Here is a 21618-nt window from a genome sequence, read left to right on the forward strand (position 1 = left end):
GGGCTAGGATTCCCAGGTAATTAGGTAGCAGGTGCAGACAGGCCCACAGACTGACCACAATAGATCGGCAACTGGCACCAGAATCCTGTCAATAATTCATTGCTTTCCCCTGGGAGCCGGTGTCGGGTGCCCTCGGCCCCACCAGGCCTGTTCTGCTGTCCTGGCTCCTGAATTATTCAGGCCCTGGCATTCTCAGCAGCCTGGAGGCTGGCAGCAGGGCCAGGCCACTGCCCCTCAGAGGTCCCAGACTGGCAGAGCTGGACACACTGGTTCCTCTGAACCCAACACTTTGTCCTCACGGGGAAGCCCAAGGTTCCTGGAAGGAGGCCTTTGCTCCATGCAGGGTGGAGCAAACCTCGTGGTCTGCTGGTCTCTGACTAGCACACTTCCTTCCTTCACACCATGTCTACCTCCTGCGGCCCCTAGAACCACAGGGTGGGGGGCCAGTTTTCAAGCTGTCCTGTGCTTCTAGGACAAGTCCAGTGACGGGATCAGGCTCACAGGCTCCGTTCTCACACTAGCTTCCTTTACCTCAGTTTCCCCAAATGCACCAGTCATATGAAGCTAGCTTCACCCTTGAGTGCCCCGAACTCTTCAGAGAAGAAAGGCCCCTCAGATCCCTGCTCCCAGGCTCTCCCACCCTGTCACCCTCTGCCTCCTGACCCAAAGAGGACATTTGTTCATTCTCTTGTTCCACAAACGAATCGGGGGGCCTGCTATGTTCCAGGCATCGTCCCCAGGAGTGGGCGTGGCTTTGCTGGTTGCTAAGCCCAGTGCAAACCCCAGAGAGGCTCCCCCTCCGCTCAGCTGCCCCATGAGAAGGAGCCTGGGGACCGGGCTAGGCCATGCTGGGACTGAGGGTGGTGGCCTCACAGCCCCTCTGTCCTGCCCAGGCGAACACCAGGTGGGCCTTTCCTCTGGCTCTGGAGAATAGAGCCCCAACTCCAGGATGGGGAGACCTGAGTCTCACCTGTCTCCAGGCGCACCTCCCACTCTGACACCCAGCTGGCCTGTGTCAGGGTGGGCCTTACACTCCGCAGGGTGGCCTTGTCTTTCCCCCATCCCAGCTCTGCAGCCGACAGAGCCCTGGACATTCTCTGGGCCTCCAAGGAAATGGCAGCACCCTCTCCCGCCAGGCCTGAGCCTCCCTTGTGGGGTTTCCTGCCCTCTCTTGGGTAGGTACAGGGAGGGCAGGGAGGGCATGGAGGGAAGAGGGGAGAGCTTGGACAGGGACTACCCCCCTTTCTGTCTTCCCTCTGCCCTTAAGAACACCTAAGTGAAGACTTAGCTTTCAGCATATTCAGTATCTGATAGTCCATTTCCCAAACAATTTCCCAGGTACTTATAGCAGGAGTTTTGATGGGTTCAAGGGCTTCCAGAATTTCAGTGGTTGGTTTTACATTGTAAATGGTTTAATATTCTCTTCCATGTCCTCAGTTTCCACCATGACAGCTCCTACACTCTGGTTTCTGGGAGTTGGATTAGGAAGAGGAGGTAGAAGCATCCTAGCCCTGGCTCTACCACTGTCTACCCGTGTGACCTCAGGAGCCCCTCTGAGACTCAGTTTCCCCTCTTGCACAGACAGGGCTGCGCTGGCTAAGCTGTCTGGCTCCTGGGTGCTCTGAGTGTGGGTTCCTGCCAGGGGTCTAGGCCGCCCTTCCTGGTGCTCAGCTTCTGATTCTGCTTCCTCCTTCACATCCACCTGGTCTGTGTGGGGGCCTTTTTCTCTTGTTCCTGTTTCTCCTGTCCTTGTAGGTCATCCAGTATCTGACCCTAGTGAGGAGGACTGTGCTGCATCTCGGGGGTCCCTGGTGGGGAGTCTGTTACCAGCCTTTCTTGTGGATGCAAAGGCCCTTCACAACATCTGAATGATGTGATACCCTGAAAGGCAAAGGAGAGGCCTCTGTGCCCTAAACATCTTCCCTATGGCACTGCCTGAAATGCCCACACCCGTATTCAGCTGATTCTGAGGGCTCCTAACAAAACCCACAGAATCAGTGACTCCTTGGAGGCCATGTGCTTTGGCCCTTCCTAACTCAGAAATCCGCTCTACAACATGGTCCACTTTCTACTCAACATCTCCCGGTTGTGAGTCATTAGTTCCTGAGGCAGTGCCCTGGTTAGAAAGCTCCGGCTGTGTTCCAGCTACCTGCTGTGGTCCAGCAATATAGCCTGGTCCTCATCCTGCCTCTAGGCACACACCTCTCTTTCCTCTTTCTGTGGCAGAAAACCTTCTTGGGGAGAAGGGACTGTGCCTTAATCCCTCATCCTAGTAATGATGGGTGACTGGAAGGGTGGACAGAAGAAAAGGAAGGAAGGAAGGAAGGAAGGAAGGAAGGAAGGAAGGAAGGAAGGAAGGAAGGAAGGAAGGAAGGAAGGGAGGGAGGAAGAATGGGAGGAAGAATGGGAGGAAGAATGGGAGGAAGGATGGGAGGAAGGATGGATGGGTGAATGGATGAATATATTCTCCATGATTTTCTCCTTAAGGATCTCATCCACTTGTCATAAGGTAAGATTTAAAGTCCCTTTTCTCCCTGGCAACTACAAGGTGGTGCTTACTAGAGTTCTCTGCAACCAGTATAGGAACAGTGGAACCCTGAGTCTCCTGCTCAGAGCAGGGGTGCTCTACTTCCATTAATCTGACCTAGGATTAGGTCAGCTTTTCTTTCTTTTGTTTGTAGTCTTCTCCACTGCTGAGTCCTGCTGAGCCCTCAGTGAGCTAACAGCTTTACTCCTCTTTGGACACATTGCTGCGTTCAGCCCTGACTCCCCCTCCAGCTTGTATAAGAGACATGATCTCACCATGTCACCAAGCTGGAGTGTGGTGGCTTTTCATTCACAGGTGTGATCAAGGCACACTATAGCCTTAAGGGATCCTCCTCCTTCAGCCTCCCGAGTAGCTGCAACTACAGGTGTGCCACTGCAGCCAGTTGTGATTTTTGAATCCTACACAGGACTTTACATTTCCTATATTTAGCCACCATTCCAGACTGTTTAAGTCCTTCTGAATTCTGCTTCCCCCCCAGAAAGAAGGATGGGAACTGCTTTTATTGAACACTTCATAGTGATGATGCTCTTGTGGTAGGTGCACTTCACTTGCACAATGAAAGCTTCATGAGGGTATGCACCCTGCCTTCCCAGCATCTAGTCCAGTGCCTAATATACAATGGGCACTTCGTATACATTCGTTGAATGAATGAATAAATGCGCATCTATCTCATTGAATTCTCGGAGTGCCCTTTGAGGTCAATACTCTTTTCCCACAAGTATATTGAACTCAGAGAGGTTATCTAACCTGCCCAGAGTCACACAGTACCTAACTGACCTGGGGATCTGAGATCAGGCTTGCCTGACTGCTAAACCACGACACCATGCTGTGTCACAGCTTCTGTGGGACAAGGCTGTCCTCACGGCTACGAGAGTCTGGTGGAGGACATCACCATCCATTCTACCTTCAGCTTCCCTGTTGGGTGACTGTCCCCCACACGGTATAGGGAGATCTAAGGAAAGGGATAGCAGGGGTGAACCGGAGAATGGAGTGTTCTTGGCTGACAAAGGCTGGGAGGGCTGGGGGACTCTGGGATGACATGAGGAAGCAGGGTGAGGATCAAAGGCCAGCGCAAGACCTCTTCAGTCTTTGAAGATCAATCCAGGGCAGGCTGGGGGTGCAGGTCCCCAAAGAGAGGGTCGCCCAGGAGCAGGGCAGGCACCCAGCCCCGCTGGTCCCCGCCTCTCCAGTGCCCACGCCCAAACTTACTTGTTGCTGAAGACTTTGCTGTAGTTGAAAATCTGAATCTCAAGCATCTCATTTTTGTCAATGCTGCTGGCCACCGGCCACCGGAACGTCTGGAGAGAAAAGGACAACTGTGACCTTGGGCTGCAATAACAGGCAGGGGCTGTGGGGGGAGGGGAATCTCTGGTAGGGGGTCTGCAACAGGGTGGCCCCTCACACAGGCCAGTGCTCCCCGGGACAAAGCATTCACACCCGGAATCACATTTAATTCCCACGACCACCTTGTAGAGTGGGTATGGCCCACTCCTCTTTCAAAGACAGTGCTCAGAGAGCTGGTGACCTGCCCAAAACCATATGGTGAGTGGAAGAACGTGGGCCAAGCAGGACTTCTGACTCCCCCCACAGTGCTCCTTCCACCGCCTCCCTGCTGCCTCCTAGCTCCTGGGGGGCTTGCAAGTGGGTGGTGCTCGGGGCCCAGGGCAATAGCAAAGGCTGCGGGCTGTGAGGCTGGTTTTTGGTGTGTGCTGAATGGAGATGTGAGCTTCCAGCTCTCTCCCGTCACAACCATCCTGACCGCAGCAGGCTCTGCCCCAGACGCCCCCATTCAGGTCAAACCACTCCTCAATGGCAGTGCTAACTTTGGGGACAGGAGGTAGCTGTTTAGTGCTATTAAGGCCAGGCCCACGGCCCGGCCCCAACTCACTATTTCTAGATTCCACCCTTACCACTTCTATCTTGCCATCTCCCTAAATCGATAATAATAATGAATAGGAACTGGAGTGGCATTTTTCCTGATGCTCTTGAAGTAGCATGGAGGGCCCCAGATAAAGGCTAAAAGGTACCACGTGCTCCATTTTCTAGAGAGAGCTGCTGATAGGCAGATCCAGGTATCCCTCTAGGTCTCCCAAAAAGGCCCTGCTATCCCAGCTATCATCCCACCCCTCCTCTTCCCTGGATGTGAAAGGAGACTGGGGAAGGCAGAGGTGGGGAGAATCATGTCCTAGGGGCAATATTTTCGTGGTGCTTCCCTGGGGAGACAGCTCATAGAGACTGGGCACCTGCCAGAAGGACAGCTTGGCATGCAAGTTCCCAGTGGCATCTGGCTGGGCAGTGGACCAGCTGCTCCGTCCCTGAGCCTCTAGGAGCACTGAAGGGTGAGGAGCCTGGCGTGCCACTGTTGGGTGTGGCAAGTACGTGGTTTACACCTCATCCAAAGGCTGCCCACCAGGGGAGGGGTCCTCAGCTCAGATGAGGCTGGGGGGCTGTACCCCAGTGGCAGGAGCTGAGGTGGGGTAGAGCCAAGTCCCCTACACGGGGCTCCACATGATGTGGCAGGCCACTCAGGGCTCATTTGCAAGGTCTGACATGCTGGCAGCATCCACAGCTGGCCAGAGAAGCCACCACACCACAAGGAGCACAGGGAGGACCCTGTCCATGGCAGAGGCCAAGAACTCAGCCCACAGTCCCCGCCCCAGTGGGAGTCGGGAGGAGGTGGGGGGCCTGAGCAGGGGTCCCTGCCCCACTCCTTGTCCTGAGCCACAGCGTGAGGGAAGGCAAGAGAAGTGTGACCAAGATGCCAGACTGGAGTAGTCAGCCCTTCGGGACTGGACTTTGCATAACTGAAAATGACCAGACAGCCTGGGGTTGCTCCATGACACAGCTGAGAGACGGTACCAATGGGATTTTGACAGAGCAGGTGGAAGGCAGTGACTTTTTATTTTCTAATTTCATTTTTATACCCCACCAAATCCAGACCACTCAATAGGCCAGTCATAAATAATAATTTTAGCAGCTATAATAGTAATAGCTGCCATTTATAGAGAACTTTTTATCATGCAGGGTCTGATGCTTTGTGTGTGTTAATTCGTTTAGTCCTTCCCACAGCCCAGGAGACTGGTAATGGCTTCTCTGCTTTCCAGACAGAGAAACTCGGGCTTAGAGCAGTCACGTGATGCAGAGGACTGTTGGTGGCTGAGCAGGCGCTGGGAGGAGGCTTCTGGGAGCCCACCCTGCAAGTCAGCTGTTTCCGAAGCTGGGCGTCCTCCTCCCAGACTGGGGACTTGGAGGGCTTAGGTGCACTGGGCCAGCCTGGCAGGTCACTGCTCAGTGTGGGCAGGGCCTGTCTGGGTAAAATGACCTCCATGACACCCCCTTTCAGGACTGGTCAAGTCCCCAGGGAGGCCCCCAACCTGGGCTTGTAGGGAGGAAGCAGCAGCGGAGGGGGAGGGCCCTGGGGTGGGCTGGGCAGGCGAGAGGGGCACAGGAGGAGGAGGGTGGGCTGAGGGGTCTGGGAGGGAGGCGGTGGAGGCTGCTGCCCGGCCCACAGGCCTCATTAAGCGGCTTCTGCAGCTCCCCATACCTCCGCAGCTCTGCAGAGTGTGCGGTTTCCTTAATGAAGTTGCTTTTATGGGGCTGCAGGGAAATGAAGCTGCTCAGGCAGGCCCAACTCATTAGCCACCCTGCAGCAGGGAGAGGACTGTGGGAGCCACCAAAATTTCAATTTTCTTGGGATGAAGGGGGCAGGGTTGTTCAACCCACCTGAGGGTCTGTAGGTGGGGGTTTGGCATTGGAAGGAGAGAAGGATTGGGAGAAAAAGGAGATGACCACAGAAATGGCATTGTCAGAGAGAGGAGGCGTTGAACAGTGGCAATAGGCCCAGGCAAAAGGACCCGGAGAGGGCAGCGGCTCAGGCCAGCCTGCTGAGCAGGAGCCAGGTGGGGACTGAGGGGCCCTGGGGTCCTGACTGCACAGGACAGTCCAGGGGAAGCACATCTGGATTTGGGGCCTGCGTGCCCTTTCAGGAATCTGTCGGTGGAGGGACCAGGCTGAGTGATTCCAGGAGAGAGCCAGCAGGTGGGGGGACAGGAGGAGAGAAGGGTTGAGTAAGCTCTGGGCAGGCCAGGCCTGCGTGGTCTCCACGGAAGCCAGACAGGAGCGTCCTTCAGGAGAGAGAAGACACAGTCCTCACCGCGACACAGAAGCCCCTGTAGTCTCTGACTTCCCCCCATACATACTCCTCCCTTTCCTCACTTTTCTACCCCCCTTCCACCCATGCTAGAGTTTCCCCTCATTTCTCTGTTTTCCTTCTCTCTCGTTTCATTCCTCTGCTTCCTAATCACCATTTTATCTTGTATCAGTCTCTCTCTCTCTCTCTCTCTCTGGTTCTCAGTCCTGGCTGTGCATTAGAATCACTTCCAGAAGACTTAAAAAAATCCCGAGGCCCAGGCCTTGAGACAGGCGTCTGGGTGGGGTCCAGGCCTCAGTACGGGGCCTGCAGCATGTGACCAGCCTGCAGGCTGGAGGGGAGTGACTTAGGACTGGGACTTGGGGCTACTCCCATCTGCCTTCCCAGGAAGCAGAGGCATGGGCTTTGGTAAGTGACTTTTTGGTTTGAAATTTCCTTGGCTGATTTCTCTATTTTAACCTCTCCTTTGTTAAAAATTTCCACTACCTCCTGAAATAGGTAGAGATTCCCCCTCCTAGCATGCAAAGTCCCCCTTGCTGGGCCCAGGTGGTATGTCCGGCCTCATCTCCTGTCATTGACATCTTCCTCTGCTCAGCCACCAGCTGGGTGCTCTGGTACAGTAGCGAGCAGGGCAGGAAAGGTGTTCCCTCCCGGAGCAGAGTGGGGAACAACATGGCAAAAATGTGCTTCTTTTACAAGTGGTAAAGTGGAGAGGTGAGAGTTGCCCAAGTTGCCCAGGATTCCAACTTAAATCTCTGGATGGTTAGTCTGGGCTTTAATCCACTACACTGCACCCTCTCCTGAAGCCTGGGAGATTAGCTGATGCTGAGTCTCAGAGGGGGTCTGTGGCTGTGATCATCCTTCCAGGTTGTCAGCAACAAAACATTTATTTATTGAGTGCTGACCATGTGCCAGACACTGGTTACACACTTTACACAAACATTATATAATTGAATCCCCACTTTACAGATGAGGAAACCAAGGCTCAGAGGAGATTTGCCTAAAACAAGTGGTTAGTAGCTTCATAGTTAAGAGCCAGACTGCCCAGGTTCAAATCCTGGCCCTGCCACTTAACAGCTATGTGACCTTGGGCAAATTACCTCCCCTCCCAGTGGCCTCATTTGTAAAATGGAGATGATAATGTCACCTAAACCCTGGGCCCTGGCACAGAGTAAATGTAAATGCTACAGAGGTTGCAACTAGTGCTGCTATCTGGAGTGTCTACCTGCCTCTAAGGCCAGTGCTTTCTCTCCAAAGGGAGACTCGACAATCCCCTATGTTCCTTTTTGCCTTGTGACTTTGCCTCTCCTCCCATCTCCTTGCATCTAGGCTAGCTCTCTGACTGGCTTTCACCACTAGATTGTAGCAGAAATGACACTGTGTGGCACCTAGGCCTGGAAACCTCCATTTTTACCCTCTTAGAAGCCAATTGCCATGTAAAGAAGCCCAGGTTTCCCTACTGTAGAGAGGCCATGTGGAGAGAGGCCCCTAGGATGTGAGGACATGAGGGGGAGACCCACAGTGCCCTGGATGACAGCCAGCACCCAATGAGCTCCCAGCTGGATTCAGGTGACACTGTGTGGAGCAGAAGAACTGCCCTGCTGAGCCCAGCCAACCCACAGAATCATAAGCAATACTACAATGTTGATAATTTTAGTTATGAGTTTCTGGGTGGTATTTCACACAGCACTTGATAACTATGACATTCTCCATGCTATCTGTGCCTCTTTCTAAGTGTCAGACTTATGTCAGGGAGACTTATCATCAGAGGCAGAGCTGGACTTCATGCCCTGGGCATTGCCCCCAATACACCAGCTCTCTTGCTCCTTATTCTTCTTGTTGGCCTCAAGTACTCCAAGTACAGCCTTGACTGTCACTCTTAGAGCAGTTCAGAGCATGAGTAGAGCCATCAGGCTGACGTTTCTGTCTCATTCACTGACCCCTGAACCTGTCATGGTGCCTGGCACACAGCAGGCACTCAGAAAACAGGTCTCAACTGCCTGACTTGCCTCCTTACTAGCAGTGTGAGCTAGGGCAGGTTAGTTCATCTCTCTATAAAGGGAGGGTAACAGTAACAGAACCTGCTTCTTGGGGTATTTTTGAGGCTAGCCAAGCACTTAGCATAGAACCTGGCACAGTTAATATAGTGGTTTATTATAATGATTGTTATTGTATTGCTGTTAGTTCCAGGAACTGAGGCAAGGCCTGGCCTTCTTGGTGATGGGCACTTCAGGACTTCGGGAGGGCACTCCTCTAGCCTGGCTAGCACCAGCATGATTCGCTTCCTATGGCCATAACTGAGGGCGTCTTCTGTTTCTGGGGGTGCCTTGAAAATCATATGCCTAAAGACTGGACCAAGGAAATCCAGGATACCATCTAAGATCCTACTCTATCTCAGCCGCCAAACACCTGCAGGACTTGCGCCCAGCACTGCTGGGGCACTCAGGTAGCAGCTAAGCCAAACATGGCCACTCAAGATGTCAGGAGCCAGCAAGCCCCATGCAGGAGCAAACACTGGCTGAGCACCTTCTCTGTGCATGGCACTGTGCAGAGTGCAGGGATGCAGGCTTGTTTCTCAGTCCTCGGGATGCCCCTGGTTAGTTCTGGAGACAGGCACAGACCTGGAATAGCAGCCTGTGATAGGACCCTTGACAGCAATAATAAAGCGGTTGGCATTACAGGTAGGGGGAGAGAAAGAGGAGCTCTATCGGGAGCCTCAGAGATGTGACCCAGTTTGTCTGCTCTAGGCTTAGCCCTGACCTGGCTGCTGCTGGCCAGGGCACAGAGTTCTGCATCCTATCAGCCCCAGCGATCTAGGGCCCCACAGAGGTTTCCCTGATGCACATTGGATAATGACCACTGACTGGGCCAGGAACCATCCTAAATCAGCAGGATAGCATCCTTAAAGGGACAGTCCTCTAGGTTTTGGGGGGAGATTGAGGTGTGCTACAAAGCTTTAGGGTACAATGGAAAGAGGCTGTCTTGGGAGCTTAAAAACTTGGATTCAAATTCCAGTGTGGCCATTCGTGCTTTCCCAGGACACAAAGGCTGGGTCTCACTCTCACTCCCTCCCCTTCTCCTTCCAGCTTCTGCAGAGTTGTAGGTTAAATGTAGGATCTCAGGTTCCAGCCTTTGGGAAAGGAGACACCATGTCCAGGCTCTGTTTCCACCCATTGTTGGAAGGAGCATTGTCTTTCTTCCATGGCTACCTCCTCCCCACTCAGGTTCCCAAGCCCAGCCTGCAGCAGCCCCTGTCACCCCGTCTGAGCAGAGGAGGGCCCCTCCCTTGCTTAATCCCTTACCTGAGTAGAGCAGGGAGAGACATTTGCATTCTTGTCTTTCCTTTCATTTTTTTTTAACCTTGGACAAGGAATACATCCCATTTTACAGAACGGGAACCTCAGGCCCAAAGAAGTCACCTCAGCAAGGACTGAAGCCTAGGTCAATGTGCCCTGTGTCTCACTAAGCTGGTTCCTGAAGGCCCTGGGTGGAGTAAGGGTGAGAGAAGAGACTTTCTGGGAAGCCAGGAAGCTTTAGGGGGATTTGCAAGGATTTTTTCCCCAGGCTTGTCTGGAACCACTGGCAGGCTGTTTCTTTCAGGGGCAGCCAGGGACGTTTAGGACCTGTCCACTGGGTCTGGGGAGAGAGGGTAAGCCTGGGTGCAGCTCGAGGCTCTTTTTGGGACTGGGCTGACCCAGGGGGTAGAGGGTTGCCTCCCTGCTTTGTGGGATGTGCACTGCTGACTGGGCTGGCTAGGCTGTGGGCCAGCTCTCAGAGGGAGAAACAGAGGCAACAGGTGTGGGGAGGCCCAGTGAGGGCCTTGCAGGGGCAGTGGGGGTCAGGCCTTGAAGCAGCTTCCCCTTGTGGCATCCAGAGAAGGCTCAGAATCTGATCTACACCTGGACTTAAAGAATCCTGGCTTGGCTGTTTCCCCCTTTGTCACCTGGTGGAGGGTACTTGCCATCTGAGCCTGAGCTTCACTGTCTGGATAATAGTGGAGACTGGATGGAATAGGGGCTTCATGGAAGCAGCCCAGTGCTGCTGCAGAGGATCCCACCCTCTGCCCACAGGGCTTCCCAAGTGGGAGTGTGGGATGGCCTGAGAATTGCAAGCCATTTGCATCCTTGCCCTGCCCTCCACTAACTGCCAGTGGGTTCCCCATTGTGACATCCAGAAACTTCCCTGTGTCCCTGGTGAGTGGGGTGGTTTCCTTGTTGAGAACTTCTCCCCGTTGCGCAGACTGCTCTCTGATCCTGGTCATCCCTGTTTGGCTTCCGACTCCCTCCTCTTCTCCCCACACTACTCAGACTGCCTCATATCCACGTTCCCGTGTGGATCCTCATGGGTTGTACAGCCCAGCTTCCTCCCTCTGGGGTCTCCCTAGTCTGGGACTGGCACACTTCAGATGCTCAGAACATGGTTCCATGCTCAGGGGCAGCAGAGACCGGCGCTCCACCTGACCCCTGTTGGACAGCGTTGGGAAGAGGAAGGCCACGGTAATTAAGTTTGAATGTCATGTATACCTGTGGCTTGGGTGTCCTGGGGTGCAGTACATGGAAAGGGGTGGCAATGCCCCTGGAAGGGGCATCAGGTTGCTCACTGGCTGGAGGCCTGGGCTGACATGTCCCCTGGGAGTCTTAGGAGAGGGAGTCGGATGCTATGTGTGGTGGATTGGGGGCAGAGGCCCAGGGAGGCAGGACTGAGAAACTAGGCCAGGCCGTCTGCATCTTTACCCAGCCAGGTCCTCCCCTGTCCAGGCCCTGGCTGAGGAATGGCGAGCAGGGGGACCAGGCTGGCTGTGTCATGGGGTGAGCCTGAGGCCTCTAGACAGCTGGCTTAGTTTGCAGCAGTGGTTCCACCACCACAAGAACCTCTCATTCTGTCCAGCATCTTGCAAAGGCCTTCATTTGGCCAATGCGACTGAGGCTTATAAACTGAGGCTGGACGTCACACAGCCAGGAGGGGGAGAGGTCAGAGCAGAACCCTCCTTAGCTCTGGTTAAATGAGGAATTCAATGCCCCAGGGAGCAGTGGGGACATCTAAAGAGCCAGGGGCAACAGTGACCCTGCAGTGGCTGGGGGAGCACAGCGTGGGGCCATGCCAGTCAAGGCTGCTCCTGAGCCCAGGTGAGGGGGCTGAGGCCTTGCTCCCCTGCCTCCAGCTCAGGGCCAAGGACACAGCTACACTGTGTGGCTTGGTTTGGGGGTGAGGGGAAGACAGTTAGTTCCAGGTGGCCCCACAGCCTGGTGAGGGCTCAGCTGAATGCCAGTGGCCAGCTTCAAAGGGAAGAGTCTGCCACGAGGTCTTCCCCAGCCCAAGCAGGGCCGGACATGAGCGGCAAGCCCAGGGAAGAAGCGGCAAACTGTTTCACGGGTCACAACAGAGCTTCCAGTTTGTGCCAAGATGGCGACTCAGGACTGCTGGTTCTTGCCCCAAAGTCAACCCTAGAGAAACCACACCAGCAAGAGGGAAGTATGGTTTCCAGAAAGAAACAGACAAATAGACAAAAGAGTGCAAGAAGCCTGAGAAGACCAAAGGCTGCTGGAGCTGGTAAGTACGTGAGGATGAAGGCGCTCGGCCTGGGCCAGAGGGCAAGGAGTGGGCAGTGGGGGAAGAGGTTGCAGAAAGCTTTGTGAGTTCTGCTCTTGCCTCTCCCTGGCGTTCTCGTGGGGCACCGTTGCCTGCTTCCTGACAAAAGTGTGACAACAGCCCTGCTGGACTGAGGATGGAGAAAAATAGGCATTGATAGACCAATGGCGCACATCTTCTTTCATGGAACCCCAGAGCCAGTCTGCTAAAAATCCAGACTGTCTTCTGTCACCTGGGTTTCCCCTTAAAGGTCTGGCGATGAGACCCTGACTTGGGTGGGGTGGTCAACAACATTTCTGTCGTGACTGCCCTCCACTCCCTACCCCAGGGCCCATGCCTGTCCTTCTCTTCAGCCTCGAGGGACCGACACAGACTGGCTTTTGATGTGTCCCCAAAATGCATTACCAGACAGTGGCTGACACTGGGGGAACTTGAACCCAGCAGTATAAGGAGACACTCGGAGAGTGTATCTCCTATAAGAGAAAGACAGCGCACTGGACTGTACTTACCAACTGGAGTAGGACTAGTTGAATAAATGTACTATCAGGGCATATATTAGCAATAAGAAACAAGGACAAGGAATCATTAAAAAAAGAAGACCAAATTAGAACATTGGAAGATCAATTTGAAGGACTCCCTCAGAAGACAGCAGGAAACAATTAGGAGATGAACAGCATAAAAGGTCAGACATGAGGCAGCCAGAAGTAGAAGTAGCAGCCTTGACATCTGATAATAGAAGCTGCAGAGGAAAGGACAACACAGAAACTGAGTGGAAGAGATATTTGAAAAAAATAATGGAGGTAGAATTTTCTATAATAAACAAAAGAGCAAAGTCCATGATTTAAAAGGGCCCACAAAATAGTGCAAAACAGGTAAAATAAGAAAAACCCACAATTAGAGACATTAAAATAAAATTTAAGAATATCAAAGACAAAAGGATTATAGATTTTTTTTCAGAGAGAAAGGGAAGATCATACATAAAACTACAAGAACCACATGGCCATCAGGCTTCTCAAGAGCAACATAGCATGATATTTCTGAAGTTGAGAAGAAAAGAACTTGGCACTTAGAATTTTATATCTAGTGAAAAAGGGAGTTGAAAGCATTTCTCTATGCCAACAATAATCAACTAAAAACCGTAATAGAAATATATACCATTCACAATAACAACAAAACCATAAAGTATCTAGAACACAATAAGATATGTAAGACTTCTTATATATAAAAATATATAAGGCTTCTATGTAGAAAACTTTAAAACTCTAGTAAAGCATGGTAGATAATTTGAATAGATAATTTAATACCATAAAAAAGGACATCTTTCTAAGTTAATTTTTAAGTTCATTGCCATCTGAATTAAACTCCCAGTTGGTTTTTGGAAGAACTTTTAAAACTTACTTTAAAATTTATTTGGAAGAATAAAATCCCCATATAGGTCAATTATAAAAAAGAAGACTATAGAGATAGACCTTGCCTCACCAGATATTAAGACATACAAAAGAGCAATATTAGTTAAAGGAGTGTGGTAAGGTTCAAGTACAACAAATAGACTAATGGAATGAAATAGAAGACTCAGACACAGACTTTAGTATCCAATACGTGGAGAGAAGGTGGTTGGTTAGTAAGTTGTTAGGTAAAGTGGCTCCTTACATGGAAAAAAATAAAACTGTACTCCTACCCAATACCACATACAATGTAAAAGATATAACTAAAATTGGAAAATGTAAGAGAATATAGTTATAACCTAGGGGAGGAGAAAGACTTCAACAAAACTTGAAGGCACATGAGGATTAAGGACTTAAAGTCAATGAGGGACACAACTGACCAAGTTAATAGACAGATAACAGACTCAGAGGCAGTATTTTCAATATCTGCACCAACAGGGGTTGATATCTAAAATATACAAAGAACTCTTGCAAATTGATAAGAAAAAGACAGCTATCCCAATAGGAAAAAAAAAGGCAGGAAATTTGGACAGGTAATTTACAAAAGAAGAAAGTAAAAGGCTAAAGGCTTATCAAGAAATGCTCAAACCCGTTACTCATCAGAAATGTAAATTAAAACAACAATGGCATGTCACTGTTGCACTAATGAACATCAGAAAGCTGGAAAACACCAGGAGTTGATGAGGAGTTGGGCACGGGAGCCCTCATGCACTGCTGGTGGAAGTACCGGGTCAAATTAAGTGTATGCGTCCCCTAGGAGCTTGCAATTCCAGATCCCGGTGTATATCCCAGAGAAATGCAGACATCGGTCCAAAAGGTCCTGGCTTGCCCAAGACTTTCCCAGTTTTAACACTAAAATCTGTGTCCCAGGAACCCCCTCAGTCCCAGGCAAACCAGGTTGGTTGGTCACCTGTGTGTTGAGTATGTCCCATGGAGTACTATGCAGCAGGGAGAAGCAACAGGTTAACATAGCAGCACAGATGGAACTTAAAAACAGCACACAGTGGAAAAAAGTAGAAAACAAAATATTTAACACATCGCTATTTAAATCCACAAACATATGCTCACAAGACGACAGTACACATTTTGCAAAAATACATAGGAAACCAAAAGATATGCATTAAACACATCAGAATGGTGTATACGGAGGGAAAGAGTGGAGAGAAAAGAGAATATATACGTAGACATGTGCGTAACAACAACAGCGAGGCCTCGTAGGGACCAATGGGCCAGAAACTGGGGCAAATGACTTATATGCTCAACTCCCTGAGCCTATGGTTCTAAAGAAAACATTAGCTTTCTGAGGGAGACTGTGTGCGTGTGTTTGTGTGTGTGTGTGTGTGTGTGTGTCCCAGTGTCTCCATCCCAGGAAACTCTGGAGGCTGGGCTGGGAGAGGCGCTGCAATTGCTCTTACAAAGGGGTGTGGTCTGTGTGAGACTGGCATTGTCGGAAGCCCAGGTGGCGTTCCCCTGGGTCCTCGGGGGCTCCAGGGAACACTGGAGAGGAAGCCCCTGCTCTCCCCGTCCTGGGCCCTCAGCCGGTGGCTCGCGTTCAGGCCTACAGCACCTACCGCTCCACACGGGCCCAGAGCGGGCAGAGTGGGCCTGGCCTGCTGCCCTCCGCGTGCGCAGGCCTCTCCTGGGCAGAGGCTCCTCCACACCCTCCCACCACCGCCCCCTCCAGGAAGCAGCCAGGGACGAGGCTCTGAGCATGCGGCCGGCAGGGACTCGGGGCCAGTGTGTGCCTGCAGGAGGCAGGGAGGGGTGCTGGTTGCCCTCAGGGCTCAGGGCGGAAGGAGCGGAGTCTCAGGCACCCTACCTCATCGAAGTCAGCCACGTCCTCGCAGTTCTCCAGCACCCGGGAGTAGAAGGATTGCCCTGTGGGGGGAAGAGGACACTGGAGTCAGACCTGGCTAGACAACAAGCATGGGTCAGACCCCGCAACCTGGCAGCTGTCCCAAGAGCATCTGACTCGGAAGCACTTGTGAACCATGAGAGCTCAGGGCTGCGCAGCGCTCTCCAGGCCAGTCCCCGGTAACCTCTCACCTGAGCCTCCAGCAGCCCCAGGAGGTAGGCAGGTCAAAGGCTGTTATCTGCATTCGAGCACAGGGATGCAGGAGCGCAGGAGGCCCTGCTGGTGGGAGTGGATGTGGGTGGAGATGCCTGGGTCTTCCCTCCGCCACGCTGCTTGTCCAGTGGCTCTCTCAGCCTTCCCTGCAGCCTCCCCCGCTCTGCTGGGGGCCCCGGGCCTGCTGCCCCGAGCAGAAGCCGGGTGCCGAGGGTAAGCCGCTGCCTGCGTTCGGGCTCTGTGAGGCCCAGCCTCCTCCCATGACCGTGACCAAGTCTGCAGCCACACCAGGGGCTCCGGCCCAGACATCCCAGACTGTTGTCCCTCGTACGCCAAGGAGGGGTCAGAGGGATGAAAGATCCCTCTGCCCCTCCCCCAAATGGGACTGGGGCTGGGTGAGGAAGGAGGCTCTGCGAAGCAGCCTGTGTCCTCCAGGAACCAGGAGGCCTCTCTCCTCCTGCCTCCTTGGCCTCCTCTGTTTAATAAGAGCTCTCCGGCGCTCTGGAGGATTTTACCACCCAGGAGCTAGTCCTGGTTCAATACAGAAACCCCCCCTGACAAGGAGGGCAGGGGTTTGATGTCAGCTCCCCTGGAAACAGAGGAAGGTGGATGGTCTGAGGAAGAGGGTGTGTATGTTGGGGGGCAGGGGATGTGGGGAGCCCCACAGCTGAGAGAATGAGGAAGAAGCTGTAAAGCAGACGCTACATGCACGGAACATCCGTGTGAAGTAGACAAGGTGGAAAAGAGAATTGTTAGCGCTAGCTAGGTGGGGCGAGAGCAGGGCGGGGGGGGGGGGGCAAAACAAAACAAAAAATCAAAAAGAAAAATCTCAACGACAAACCCCAAGCTAGCCAGGGGAGGAGAGTGAAGCATGAAAGATGGCGCCTGAGCTATAAGATTCTTTTAATTTTTCCCCCAAGTAGCACACAATATAAACTGAGAATCAGGTGAACATATTTGTGCATTGGGGCTTCCCAGGGCCCTGCTGCTCTGAGTAATCAGAGGCCTTTTCATCCGATAAGATCTTAATGAGCCTCAGATCTGGCTGTCCTCAAGGGTCTCCTGGAGTGAAAACTAAGCAACCTGGGGTGGGAGAGGTTGGGGGAGGGGGCAGGAAAGGTGGTGTGGGGAGGGGGTGCTCCAAGGTGGTTGGGGTGTGCATGAAGCACCCAGGCTCAAACCCTCCCCACTTCCATATTTCCCATAGCCTTGTTAGAGAGGAAGTAAAATACAGTGAAATCAGCCATTGCAGAATTTGTACATTTCTGTTTTGAAATGTGCTAAAATCTCATTGACTTAGGCCCTGGAGATTTAGATGTGGTGAATATTCTCACATAGGATGACCTAAAATTTACCTCTAGATATTAAAAAAAAAAAAAAAGGGTTGCCGAAACAAATCAATTATATGGAAACAGTGGAGAGGCTAACTTAGTAAAAAAAACTAAATGTCTTTCAGCAGTTTTGAAGAACCACTCTTAGGCTGGTTTGTACGAACAGGGGCAGGGATCATTCGGGTGGCCCCATCATGCTCGCTGGAGCAGAGCCAGGGACCTGTGTCATCCATTCCAAGTTACCAGTGGGACCATTAACCCCATCTCTTGTTTCAAGTTCCTTTCCACTTAACATCTACTCCATTTAATATCGTCTTGTTGACATTTCTGCTTCATTTTAAATGACTTGCAGACAAAACTATTAAAAATCCCAATATCTAATCACCTTTCTAACTACAGGGAAGATTGAGAATAAAGCTTGAAAGAAAATAGCCCCTTCCTTGCATGGAGAGGCTTTTGCGGATCGAGAGAGGAGTTGAGATGGGGAAAATTGAACAGCTTCCTTCCTTCCTTCCTTCCTTCCTTCCTTCCTTCCTTCCTTCCTTCCTTCCTTCCTTCCTTCCTTCCCTCCCTCCCTCCCTCCCTCCCTCCCTCCCTCCCTCCCTCCTTCCTTCCTTCCTTCCTTCCTTCCTTCCTTCCTTCCTTCCTTCCTTCCTTCCTTCCTTCCTTCCTTCCTTCGCAGCTGCTCATGGGATAGCTGAGCTGTTTGGTTTGAAATAAACTCCCTGAGTCAATAAATGGAGTATGAACAGCAGAGTCTGTGCTTAAAGTGTAATAAATGCCATGGCATTGCAGATACTCATCCCCAGTTGGAGGGCTCAGGTGTTCCAGAGCTTAATAGAAATAACTTTTATGTCATTTGCCATTTTAAAATATCCACAGTGCAGCTATGCTCCTAAATGAAGGCGAGCTCAGCGCTTGTTTCAGATGCAGGGTGGTGTGCTAGCCTTCCACGTGACACGATTTAAGGGACAAAATGTCCCATCTGCACAAAATGGCTCCCTCTTCCAGACAGTTTACCCTGCGAGAGCCAGATCCTGGAGAAAAGCAGGTGAGTGGGGACGCAGCTGCTAGCCCGTGTGCATTCGTTCACTTCCCTGGGCACAGGGGTCTTCCCCGCCTGGCAGGTGTCTGTGCTGCCACGTGGCCCTAGCAGAGGGGAGTTGTACAGAGATCATTTGAATCTGGATGATGTCTTTAAGGGCTTATTACATCCCAGAGGGGGACATGTGAGGCATGGAAAAGGCTATTACATGAGGCAGAATTTGGTCACTGGCATGCACAAAGCATAAAGTGAGAACACAGGAAAAGGAGAAATGACTCCCAATTTAGCAGGTCAAAAAAGGCATTATAGTGGCGTGGGCATTGCCACTGGAAGACCAGACGGAATCTAGATCTGCAGAGAGACTGTGGAGAAGGGAGGAGGAGGAAATCTGGGCAGAGAGAACAGTGTGAGCAAATGTTTGCAAGCAGGGAGCACAGAATGGAGCCCAGACGGAGCAGGACACAGGACAGGGGAGTCCCGAGGGTGAAGGGAAGACCGTGAAAGGTCTGCCCTCAGGGAGCAGCCCTGCCAAGGAAGACTGAAGGGGGCCCAGGAGGGTGGAGGGTGAGGTGGCGAGCCATGTAAAGGGGAGGAGAAGGTCCTGAGACGATTCTCAGGGACAGCCTGGTTTTGCCAGGACCCAGCCCTCTGTCCCGTGTCCCGGCCGTTACTGTCGTCCCTGTGTGCGCTGAGAAATGGAGGAAAATACTCTGCTCCTGGCTCATTTAAAACCAACAAAGCCCCATTTTATGCTTTGCCAAAGATGGACTGCAGAGAGCTCAGCAAGCCCCCCATCCTCTCCTGCGACTCTCCCGTGTCGTGTCCTGGTACCTCCTCGCCCTCTCGCCCTCCACAGGGGCTGAGTGTGGCCCTGCTCTCAAGTTTAGACAAGCCTGTTCCTTTCGAAGGCCAGCTACTCCCACAGAGCACCAGGAAGCAGGGCTGAGGCACCCCTGTGTGCAGGAAAAAGAGCCAGGTGTTCAGCCTGGAGCTGCCAACCCCCGGGGTCTCAGAGTCATCAGTAACCTGGGGGTAATTATCTGGCACCAGCCTATATCCTGGGACCGTTGGGAGGATCAGCAAGAGACTGTGTTTGAGCAAGTTTGAGTAAGCCCTCAAGTCCCTTACAAGCACAGGGGGCATAGTGTAGAGGTTAAGGCTCTAAGGCCAGAGTGCATGAGTTCAAGTCCCTGCTCTACCACTTGCTAGCTGTGTACTCTTGAAGTTGACATTTAATTTCTCTTTGCCCTAGTTTCCTCATCTGAACAGGGGAGGAAACGATGGCACTTAGAACAGCATCTGGAGCATGATGTATTGCTCAATAAGAAATAGCTATTATCATTCTACGAAAGAGTTCTGCTTTCCCTTTAGACCTTTAAGTTGCGTGCTAAGTATAAAAATGGTCTCTTCTATTATGAATTACATTTGTAGTTTATCTTTAGTAGCATATGATCAGAAACGATTTCTTCCTCATCTTATGTAATATTTTGTCAAGTTTCAGGTAGTTTAGGTGTGATTATCTCTTCTTTTTTTAACTAGATAAAATCGACATAGATCTCAAGTGTACAGTTTAATGAGTTTCAATAAATGCATATGCCTGTGTATTCACCACACAGTCAGGATATAGAGCATTTCCATTTCCTCAACAAGCTCCCTTGCACCCTTTTCCAGTTGATTTCTAGCTCCTCTAGGTAACCACTGCTTTTATTTCTAGCTCAAAAGATTAGTTTTGTCAGTTTTAAAGTTCATATAAATAATATCCTGCAGGATGTACTTTTTTTGTGTCTGGCTTGTTTTGGTCAATGTAATGTTGTAATTCATCCATGTTGTTGCATGTGCCAGCAATTTATTCATTTTTATGGTTGGGTAATATTCCATTGTGTGAATATACCACAACTTGTTGGTCCATTCTTCTGCTGATAGACTCTTGAGTTGCTTCCAGTGTTGGGTTATTATGAGTGAAGCTACTGTGAACACTCTTATAAAAGTCTTTCTGTGAACATAAACTAATTTCACTTCTCTTGGAGAAATATCTAAGAGCAGAATTGCTGGGTCATCGGGTAGGTGTCTGTTTTACTTTATAAGAAATTGCCAAACAGTTTTCCAAAGTCACTGTACCATTTCCCAATCCCATCAGCAATGTAAAAAAAAAAATGCTTCAGTTATTCCACATCCTCATCAACATTTGGTTATGGTCAGATTTTACATTTTAGCCATTTTAGTGCATGTGAAATAGTATCTCTTCATCATTTTGATTTTCCTTTCTGTAATGACTAATTATGTTGACCATATTTTCATATGTCTATTGGCCACATGTCTATCTTATTCTATGGAATATCTGTTCAAGTCTTTTGCCTATTTAAAAATTTTGATCATTTGTTTTTTTATTATGGATTTATAGGTGTTCTTTATATATTCTGGCTATAAGTCCTGTGTCAGATGAATGTGAGTATTTTCATCCTATGTGTGGCTTGCCTTCTCATATTCTTCTTCTTCTTTTTTTTTTTTTGATGAACAGCTGTTTTCAAAAAATCCAATTTATCAAATTTTTAGTGAAGTTTATTTCTTATGTCTAGTGTTTTTTTAATTTTCTTTAAGAAATCTTTGTCTACCCAAAGAATATAACAGTGATATTCTATATTTTCTTCTAAAAGCTTATAGTTTTTTTATATTTATGTCTATAATCCATGTTGAAATAATTTTTTGGGTGGTATGAGGTAGGAGTTTGAAGTGCATTTTTTACTCAGATAGATAGCTATCTCTTCTAGATATCTAACACATAGATTGAAAATCAATTGATTATATATGCATAGGGTCAGTTTCTGGACACTGTATTCTATCCCGTTGGCCTATATATGTATTCTTAGGTTAATAGCACACTGTCTTGATTTTTTATAACTTCTAGTTAATCTTATAATCAAATACAGTTGACCCTTGAAGAACATGGCAGTTAGCGGTGCCAACCCCCGAAGAAGTTGAAAAGCCATGTATGGCTTTTGACTCCATCAAAACTTAACTGCTAATAGCCTATTGTTAATCAGAAGCCTTAACAATAACATAAACAGTCATTTGACACAATTTTGTATGTTACATATATTATACACTGTATTCTTACAATAAAGTAAGCTATAGAAAAGAAAATGTTATTAAGAACATCATAAAGAAAAGAAAATATATTTACTATTCATTAAATGGAAGTGGATCATCATAAAAATCTTCATCCTCATCTTCACATTGAATAGGCCAAGGAGAAAGAGGAGAAAGGGAAGGGATTGGTCTTATCATCTCAGGGGTGGCAGAGGCAGGGGAAAATCCACATATAAATGGACCCATGCAGTTCAAACCTGTGCTGCTCAAGGGTCAGCTGTAGTGTGAACCCTCCAACTCTCTTTTCCATTTTCAAGGTTTCTTTGGCTATTCTAGATCTTTTGTAGCTCCATAT

The 21618-nt window shown here is 50.2% G+C and overlaps 1 protein-coding gene across 2 annotated transcripts in view; it reads right to left on the reverse strand.

Annotated features, from left to right (window-relative positions):
* OTOF (otoferlin) overlaps positions 1-21618 on the reverse strand; it is an 89593-nt gene that overhangs the window by 58262 nt on the left and 9713 nt on the right. For both annotated transcript variants that reach the window (XM_076000615.1, XM_076000616.1), the window contains exons 2-3: positions 15552-15610; positions 3758-3846 (exon numbers count right to left, since the gene is read on the reverse strand). In XM_076000615.1, coding sequence (XP_075856730.1) covers positions 3758-3846; positions 15552-15610 — 148 coding nt within the window. The remainder of the gene's footprint in view (positions 1-3757; positions 3847-15551; positions 15611-21618) is intronic.

The sequence above is a fragment of the Microcebus murinus genome, chromosome 3 (assembly GCF_040939455.1).
Source record: "Microcebus murinus isolate Inina chromosome 3, M.murinus_Inina_mat1.0, whole genome shotgun sequence".
Taxonomy (NCBI): domain Eukaryota; kingdom Metazoa; phylum Chordata; class Mammalia; order Primates; family Cheirogaleidae; genus Microcebus; species Microcebus murinus.